Genomic DNA, 9386 nt, shown 5'->3' on the forward strand with positions numbered 1-9386 from the left:
CTGCTAAATGACTAAAATGTAAATGTAAATATACCAATAGGTGCCCTTCTTTGCGAGGCATTGGAAAACCTCCCTGGTCTTTATGGTTGAACTTGTGTTTGAAATTCACTGCTCAAATGAGGGACCTTACAGATGATTGTATGTGTGGGGTACAGATACAAGGTAGTCATTACAAAATTATGTTGAACACTATTAAACACCATGCAACTTGTTAAGCACATTTTTACTCCTTAACTTATTTAGACTTGCCATAACATAGGGGTTGAATAATTATTCACTCAAGACATTTCAGATTTTCATTTTTTATTAATTAGTAAAAATGTCAAAAAACATAATTCCACTTGACATTGTTTTAAACTCAGGCTGTAACACAACAAAATGTGCCAAAAGTCAAGATGTGTGAATACTTTGAAGGCACTGTATAATTATGTTCTGACCCCCTGACCATCCGCTTAAGAAAATATATTGTGCCGCGGCTGAATAAACAATGATTGACCCCTGACCTACAGTATGAATTTAATTTAACTTAAAATATTTGTCATAATTTCACAATCATTATCAGAGAGGCTATGTAGGCTACAGTAGCTTTAATCTAGTACATACAGAGGATGTAGTATTGGTGCAGGTTTACCAATATGCATTGACCACAGATTGGCACATACAACTGAGAACAATGTACAGTAGTTACCACCAATGTAGAACTCTGTTTTTTGATATTCCACCACAGCCTCAATATGTTGTTCTACATTTAACTATGCAGTAGCGCTACATTTGAATAATTCCTCACAACATCAATCAACAACTTCACAGGATATAATTATTTTCAATGCTCACTTTTCAAAACGACAATCAATCAAGATAAATGGTTCAGTTTCAGAATTGTTTCAGTTTGAACAAACATATTTGCTTTTTGGAAAATTAATGCCAGTCAATGCTGTATATAGTGTACATCTGTGCAAATATTGTATTGTTTCCCTTTTCAATAACATAACAGGCCCATCCTTCAGCTGTTTACCAAAAAAGTGGTGTCTGCTTTGTGTGAATGCAGCAAATAGGCTGGTTCCACCAGGCTAAGCTTAATATGGGTCCAGGGGAAGAATCAGTGTGGATTGGGGGAAGCTCCACATACACCACGCCGTTTGTTTTTTTAGTCAAATATTGTTCCATAATTGAAATTGTTAAATCTATTTTATAAAACCACGTCTGTATTTTTTAGGTACATTAGTATAAAATCTAAAAGGAAAGTATTGCCAACAGTCCAATGGATGTTTACGAGACATTCTGAGAACTACAGTCCAATGAACGTTTGCGAGAGATTGTGAGAACTACAGTCCAATACTACACAGAAGAGCATTCAAAGTCTAGTGCTGGCTTACTGTATACTACAGTACATGTAGGACTCTAGACTGTCACCAGCCAAGTAGTTCAAGTGTCTGACACAGCAGTGTTTTGAGTTTCCTGTGTTTTCTTCTGACCAATGAGAACATCCTAAAAATGGCAGAACCAAAAAAACGTTAATGGCTTTTCAAATCATAGTACAGTTCTTTAGTGACATTAAATCACCAAAGCGAGAGCTGCTTTGGCTTCTTTATGATGTTGGAGTAGCGTACTGCTGTGAACACAATGGTTGATTTGAAAAATGAATGTGGTATGGCACTTTGCTTGGTATAATCATGTTATGCCCTCATAATGCATTCCCACATAGCCTGGCTTACATCTGTTCTAGATCAAAACATTTAACTATTTACATATGCGTATCGAATAAAACTTGACTTCAACGACACTTGGATAAAAATCAAAAGACAAACCCAAACACTTACGATAGACCTAAATCTAAATGTCATTTTATCTTTTTAGTGCAGTAACACACAACAAGGTGATATCAGACCTGGGTATAAATACTATTTGAAATCTTTCAAATACTTTGCACGTTTAGGGCTAATCCATTGGTTACATTGTGCCTGGCCAGCTCAATCATGCAAAGCTAAAGTATTTGAAAGATTCTGAAATACTAATTGAACCCAAGGTCTCATATCAATGTCATTTGTTGTTTGGACCAGGTGCTATAAAATGCTTCTAAAGATGCATCGCTACAAGGGACATCTTATCTAGTATAAGCCCCCTAAAGTGACAAATGAGTTTCCATGCTTGTTTGGAAGTCAAAGTACATGACAAGACGGCCTCCTGAATGGTTGACCTGTATTGCTATTAATTGCCTATATGGAGCCCTTGGTGACAAGTGTTCTTGTGCATGTTGCCTTGTCTCGTTGGTCCCTCTTCGTCTTGTCACACTCTCTGGAACACTTCGAAGAGGCAGGCCACAGAGTGCATGCGGTAGAAGAGGGTAATCGGCATGGCGAAATTGAGAACTGTGGTCCATGTGGTGAAGCCAAACGTCTCCTCCTCCAGGCCGTTGTCATACTGGGGTCTGCAGCCAAAGGCAGGGAGGATCCAGAGCTGCAGTAAGTAGACACCAAATAAGGTTAAACTTAGCTTGGTATTGTTTTATTTGTGTGGTAAATGCATGTTGTATTTCATAAACTCCTAGCTGCGCAATACATTTCCTAACTGGGACATTGAATGAAAGGTAGATAGTAAAAGTAGCTAGTAGGGTAAGAAATGGGATCTAGCTATACCCTATGACAATAACACCACTGCTGACTATTATCAATAAATAAATCATAATAAATAGTAAGTAAAGAACAGCAAGCTTACTGAGATGTTGCACATGAAAAGGAAGACGGCGATGTTCTTTAGGATCTGACTCTTCTTGCTCGGGGTCACCTCCACGTTGTTCTCCACCTGACGGGGCACTTCCAAATGTTTCTGTGGGCACCCATTCACCTGTCCACTCTCCTGCACATTCTCCAGCGTGACGCAGCCGTTGTCCGGGTTCTCGTACGCCTGGTTGATGATTCCGTTGTAGGGTGGAGACAAGGAGGAGGTCACGGAGAATATCTCTGGCGCAGGTCCCGCCACCTCAGCGTCCTCCCTCTCACCGTCCTCCCGCTGGCGGTAGAGGGACTCAATGATGAACAGGTTCTGGATGTACTTCTCCAGGATGCTGAGCAGCGAGTATATCAGGTTGGTCCAGCGGTAGCTCGGGCTGCTGCGTGAGGCTGACACAGCCACCACGCTGCACCAGGAAATGAACCAGGAGCCCACCGACGAACCGAACAGGAGCTCGGTGTCCAGCTTCCGCGAGGGGTTCTTGGTGGTGTCCATGGGCATGGGGTCGGCACGGTAGATGAGCAGACCCGTGACCCCGGCCGAGCACATGAGCACCAGCATGACGATGCCGTAGTAGTAGAAAATTGCAATGGTTGACTCCCGGATGTCCAGCGATTCTTCCACGTGGATGATGTAGACCACCAGTACGCCGATGGTGCTGGCCAGGGCGGCGAGACCCAGGATGGGGCCGACTACCAGCCCCTGGGTCTTGGTAGCTAGCCTTTTCCGGTTGTGCTGGAGGTCAAGGGTGCGCCCTATGTTCTTCCACATGACGAAGAGCATTACCGAGACAAAGATGTGGTATTCGATGTTGAAGGGATAAAGGTAGTAGAGGCCGTTGACGAACACGGAGCAGGCACTGATAGTGCAATTACAATGAGGTTCCATATCCACTGAAACACACAATAAAAAACTAAATATTGCGTCAATTTCAAGCCCAGTGCAATCCCACTTCTGCCACCATATGTAACTTTATGTACTTTACAAAACAGTGACCTCCAATTTGTGTATACAAGTATACTACACAGAGATTATAAACTCTCAAGTTATTCAAATATTTATGGCAATAATGTTTATTTCAATGTTTTTTGCATGAGGCCAGTTGTTTTCTTTGGGTCTTATGTAACAGAATGAATCAATCCTTTGCCATCAGTCTAAAGCAACAAGGGTGGTAGGAAGGGAATTTAGAGTCTAGTTATTTACCAAATGAACTGACCTTGTGCTGTTTGGGCCTCACAGCTCAATGTCCTAGTCATTTCAGCTATGAAAATCTTCATGTAGCAGTGGGTGGTGTGATCAATATCACCACAAACTGCTCTTCACACGTGTGATGAGAATATCAGATTGGTGGATCAAGTGTATCAACCAACTTTCTCAACACCAATATACACAATTCAGCACAATGGACTAAAATGACTTTGTTTTTCCTCAAAATAATGCTTTCCATGTACTTGTTGAAGCCCTACCATTTCCTAGTGATGCCCTCTAAAGACAGCTTCTTAACTCAACCCTGTACCTCTACCTACTGTACTCACTACCCCCACTCCTCCCAAAAAGGTACCACTACGGTGGTGCTCCATAGGGAACACAGTTAGCCTCACAATCAGACTGATGTGAAGGGGCCAGTGGAGCAGCCCTGGCTTAAGATGTATCAGTCACTGCAATTGCAACGCCCTTGGGAGCAGCCTGGCCTGGGACAATGGCGTCTGAGGTAACGCGAGCTGGGGGGGGCGGATGTTGGGGGCCAGCAACTGTGCGTGTGTCGTGAAACCTAAAAGTGTAGACTTTCAATACAAACAAGACCTGCTGGACTGCCTAATCCATCCCCTCCCCTTCAACCCCCCATCTTTCATCCAATTAAGTGAGCTTCTCAAGTGAACTATTGTCCTTTTTTCAAGCAGCCACTCGACCCTGGTCCCCTTACCCATGGTGAGGTTTTCAAAGCCTAGGGCAGTCAGCCTTGTGTTGTGGTGGTTTAGCAAGTGATTGGCCTCAGACATCACACCGCTGCACCACAGCAGCAGGTTGGTGAAGACTGCATGGATGACACCAAACCTGACGGGAAACATCCATGAATCAAAATAGAAATTGATTGTCACAATAGTCGTTGCTGGTTAGATAAATTATAGGCTGTAGAACAACTTTGTGAGTACAATAGTTATAACAGGATAAATAAACTGTTTTATTAAACTGAATAATGTACATGAGGATAACCTAAACATACCATAGGTCTGAGAGGCTTGTGACAATCTCAAAATACAGATTTATTATATTTCACAATACCTTTCAAAGGTCTCAAAGGACTTGATGACGTCTTTGATGTGAAACCAAAGGAAATGCACCTAAAACAAAACCCAAATTAACATTTGTACCAAACTAGCACTGACAAGACACTCACTATATCCGTCTAAAAAACCTTTCTGGTGAAGGCTTTCATTTGGACTGTGAAAATGAATCACCAGAATGTGAGAACATATCAAATGACCTTTCAACTGAAGGATTACCTCCGCCTGCACTACGTTTTACTCCAATAACATGAACAATGACTGGATTATTTTGTACAGACAAATGTTTTTCTTGCCTGAGAAACAAAGTGTACATTATTCCACTTAAAGATTAAGCTCTATACATTACCTGCTTAAGTGGTATTTCGATACCTTTACTGAAAGACTTTTGAACAGAGCTGCCAGCTTACCTATAATGTTAACGCTTTACATATTTAAGAAGATGTATAAAAGGGGTTTATACATGGTAAGTAAGTTGTTAATTATTACACTATGTACATTATAATTGAAGGCTCTAATAATAAATTGGTTTAAACTGTGTGCTTGTCATTTAGCGGCTTTCCAAATTCTGAGGTTATGGCTGCACTGTCAATAATAACAGTAATATCAATAAGAGTACATTCATATATAATAAGCACATTATTAAGCAAGCCCCAAAATAACACATTTTTGACTTTGTTATAACTGTTTTACAGATTTCTAAACCATCTATAAATGGAGTAATCCGTTTAGAAATTACAAACCACTTAATAAATCCTTGTAAGTATAGGCCATGCCATAATGAAAAGCCTTAACAAATCAACATAGAATGGGGGTTGTATCTTACCTGTGCTATTGTGTGAGTTGCGTGGATGATGGGGTATACCACTAGAACAGCCGACAGGCATGATCGATAGCCCACAAAATATCCAATATTGAAGACATCCATGATCAACGAGAGGAGCGCAAGAAGAGTTAAACCACCTATAATCAATGAAACATTCGTTGTTAAGAGGCTGCATTGAAACTAAAAAGTATGCAAAAACATCCTTTAATTGCTTTTGATGTCAATTAAATGCTTGCTTGCTTGTTTCGCCTCCAAAGTTGTATAAACCAAAAACAAATATATTTGGAAAAGTCCCATCAGCTACTTGAGAAGCATTTAACTATACAAAACATTGAAAATCCTTTAATACCATATTATTCTTATTGTGGATTGATAACAGCCTCGAGATTTACATTCACAACACCATTTTACACACTGGAAACCTAATCTTCCAAATATGACCGTGCGTCATCTGTACCTTTTATCCAAGAGGTAGTAGCATGCACATCCTTTTCTGCCTGTAAATTACTCTGCATGCCTCTCCTCACGATGTACCACATCATCCATAGAAGCTGGACGATTATGAGGGTTGTGATAAACGACAGCAGGTGCTCTTCCTTCACGGATGCGCCATTGTTCCCAATAACCAGCATCAAGGACACGCCGATCAAAAGTAAATTAGTCCCATACTGGCCGCTCAGAATCTCCGCATTCTTCTGCGGATAGTCCTCTGTCAAACTGACTTTCAATTTGGTGAATATTTCACTTTCTTGCTCTGAGCTGGAGGAACTGTGACAGTCTACCTTATTTAAACACATACTATGAAGGCCACCGTGCTCAGCCATGGCGCCTAAATATGTAACATTCGAGTCCGAAAGGAAGAGCAATGTCAACACTGTGTGCTATAAGTACATTTGTGAAAGGCCAAGTGCTCAACCTGTAGCAATAAGGTGGGGACGCAAATGGCTACGAACTTTGCCAACTGCAAGTTGATTCAGTCCAAAGACGATCTCACTTGTTTCATGTTTTCATTCAGTGTCCAGCTTTACTAACATGGTGTGTTTGACCTATTATTGTCATCCTGGACCATTTAGATGAAATTACTTTATATCACCTTATATAACCGCTTGCTGGGTGAATTCAGAGGAATAGATTGAATTCCAGCCATCGGCGACCCACATCCGTAGTCCAGTTGAACCCGCCATACATGTTTATTTTTTGCGAAATTGGTGAACTAAAAGTGCCAATCATTCACATAATCTACTTGATCATATAATAGCTTTATCTCCAAAAAGCTTATTCTTCCACGGATCCTCGTTTCCATGGTCGTTGCCAACTAGCACTGGTCTCTATCTGGCAGTGTCTACATGCGACTTCTCGCTATCAGAATACGAAGATCGCATAGAAAAGACAAGTCTAGACGTACAAAAGTCCCATTGTGTTCTGAATGTGATCAGATCTGGTTGACCACAGGACGTGGGTGGATAGTATGCGTATTTCTCCTCAGTCTGGACACAATCAGGCTACCGAAAGCGCAAACAGTGCCCGATTTCATCAAAATCTCTGACCCACAAGTCTCCAGAAAACGTGTGCTATGGGAGCGAGAGGCACCTTCCCTTTTATTATGGGACACTCTTTTCACAGTATTTTGACTGGTGGGAGGTACTATATGTCACGGTGGGCGTGGGTTTCAAAGTGCGATACACGTTCACGTTCAACCTATAACCCTCCTTCTGTAGCATGGTTACAAGCCATTACACTCCTTGCCACTCCTGTCATTTGCCAAAAAGTTAGTCCTGGTCATTTACCATGTCTTTGGCAAATGACATGGAGTACGAGTGGAATGAAATTGCTGAACAGGAGACTGCAACCAGGTTTATCTTCCTGTGACCACAAAGCACATTGCATTTTACATGACCTACAGCAAGGTCAAGCAAGTTAATGTTTTGGACTACAAAAAAACGAATGATTTAGAATCATAGAGTTACAGCAAGTCTCAAAGAAATCAGAAGCTGCCTCCACTATTGCAGCACCATTTCAACTTCAATATTTCAACATCATTAAATCACCTATTCTTAGTCTAATACAGTGACATCTAAAAGATACCAAAAACAATTTAGTCCAATCGATGTAAGATAAATGTGGCTGTTCATAGTTCTGATTTCTGTTTATGTGCTTGCTGTAGGTTCATGCAAGTAGAAAAACATGTTGACTCACCCTACTTGTAGTGAAACTTCAATGCCATCCTCTCTCTCATGTCTCAGGTCTATGACTGTCACACTATACACCCTTTTATTTGTTGTTGTCCTAGGCTACATGGCTAAAATGCTTGCTCGCTAGCCTAACTTCCTTTCATGGGCAACGTTAGCTACTTAACATTAGCCTTCTAGATCTACCTACATATTGAACTACCATCCTCTCAGGCCAGTGGCACAATGTATGAATTTATGATTGGATCAGAATCGCCATTATAATCATTGGCCCGTACTGAGAATAAAGTAAAACCACAAGTCCAAATCCCTATCTCCAACCATGGCTAATTTAGGAAAAGCCCATTTTTAGCAAGCTAGCTTACCACCGGAGGACAACACAACGAGATGCAACAATTCAAGTTGTTTTTGTCAATTGTGTATTGCTCTCATGTGATATGATTGGAGGGAAGCAAAATACAAACTGGCTTCTGTTGAGACATTTTTTTGGTGAGTCAGGACCAATGACAGTTGACCTCATTAAGTTTAGCTCTACGCTGGTTGGCTATTATTTTATTCTTTTTTTTTTTTAATCAAGGGAGGCCAAATGCTTGCTGGCTTCCCTTGCATTCACTTCTATGGGCAGCAAAAATGTCACTCTTTTTGACCAGACAGCATCAGATAGATGGCCTACACATACAGAGACAGACAGGCGCCGTTTCGCTCACTCGGCTGCTTTCTCCGGTGAGACATTCAGCTTCTTGTGAATTGAAGGAAAATGATAAAACACAGAAAGGTAAATGGAAAAAACAAAGCCAGAAGAGGACTGGCCACCCCTCAGAGCCTGGTTCCTCTCCTCTCCATTAGATCTGAAATTGGATTGTGAAACTTGCCAGCCAACCAGAAAAAGCAAGGCATTCTTGAAAGTCAGGACAATCCTTGTCCTGCAGAAACATTATTTTTTATAGTTGAAAATGTTTTGTTGCAAGCAGTAGGCATTTAGAAATAAATGTGAAATGGAGTTCTATAGTTACTCGTGACATCATATGCCCCACGTACATTCGGCAATCGACATTTATATAAAATAAACACCATTACCATATGTCACAATGAAGAAAGTTCGACAAAAGAACAATCCACCCTGTCGAACAGATACAAATGTTGTCGATCTTTAAAAAATGTCTCCTATACCTGTTTCAATTAAACATGTCATAATGATTTGTTTTTGACATTGCTTTTGTCGAATAAATATGGGTCAATAAAAACAATTTTGTCCATAGGCCAATTATAAACAAATAGAATATGACGTTTATCTAAACCGTATAGCTCCACATTGACATGATTGGGTGACGGTATGTGGGGAAGGAAGGTCCTGTA

General features: G+C 40.8%; 1 protein-coding gene across 1 annotated transcript; it reads right to left on the minus strand.

The window, feature by feature from the left end:
• Positions 1-298: 298 nt before the first annotated feature.
• On the minus strand, positions 299-9150 carry LOC106583410 (proton channel OTOP1). The gene is made up of 6 exons (XM_014167538.3): positions 6299-9150; positions 5842-5978; positions 5014-5072; positions 4655-4785; positions 2716-3623; positions 299-2457 (listed from the first exon to the last, which is right to left on the minus strand). Exons 1-6 carry the CDS (start codon positions 6663-6665, stop codon positions 2287-2289), a joined length of 1773 nt encoding a protein of 590 aa, XP_014023013.1. The 5' UTR covers positions 6666-9150; the 3' UTR covers positions 299-2286.
• Positions 9151-9386: the final 236 nt, after the last annotated feature.

Source organism: Salmo salar, chromosome 22 (genome assembly GCF_965601325.2).
Source record: "Salmo salar chromosome 22, fSalSal1, whole genome shotgun sequence".
In the NCBI taxonomy this organism is placed as follows: Eukaryota; Metazoa; Chordata; class Actinopteri; order Salmoniformes; family Salmonidae; genus Salmo; species Salmo salar.

What these genes read in the sequence shown, in the direction of transcription:
- LOC106583410 (XM_014167538.3), bottom strand. Translation starts at nt 6,665, where the DNA reads ATGGCTGAGCACGGTGGCCTTCATAGTATGTGTTTAAATAAGGTAGAC. An exon ending in TACTACCTCTTGGATAAAAG is followed by an intron (nt 5,979 to 6,298) that starts GTACAGATGACG and finishes CATTGATTATAG; the next exon opens with GTGGTTTAACTCTTCTTGCG. An exon ending in CAACTCACACAATAGCACAG is followed by an intron (nt 5,073 to 5,841) that starts GTAAGATACAAC and finishes GTTTTGTTTTAG; the next exon opens with GTGCATTTCCTTTGGTTTCA.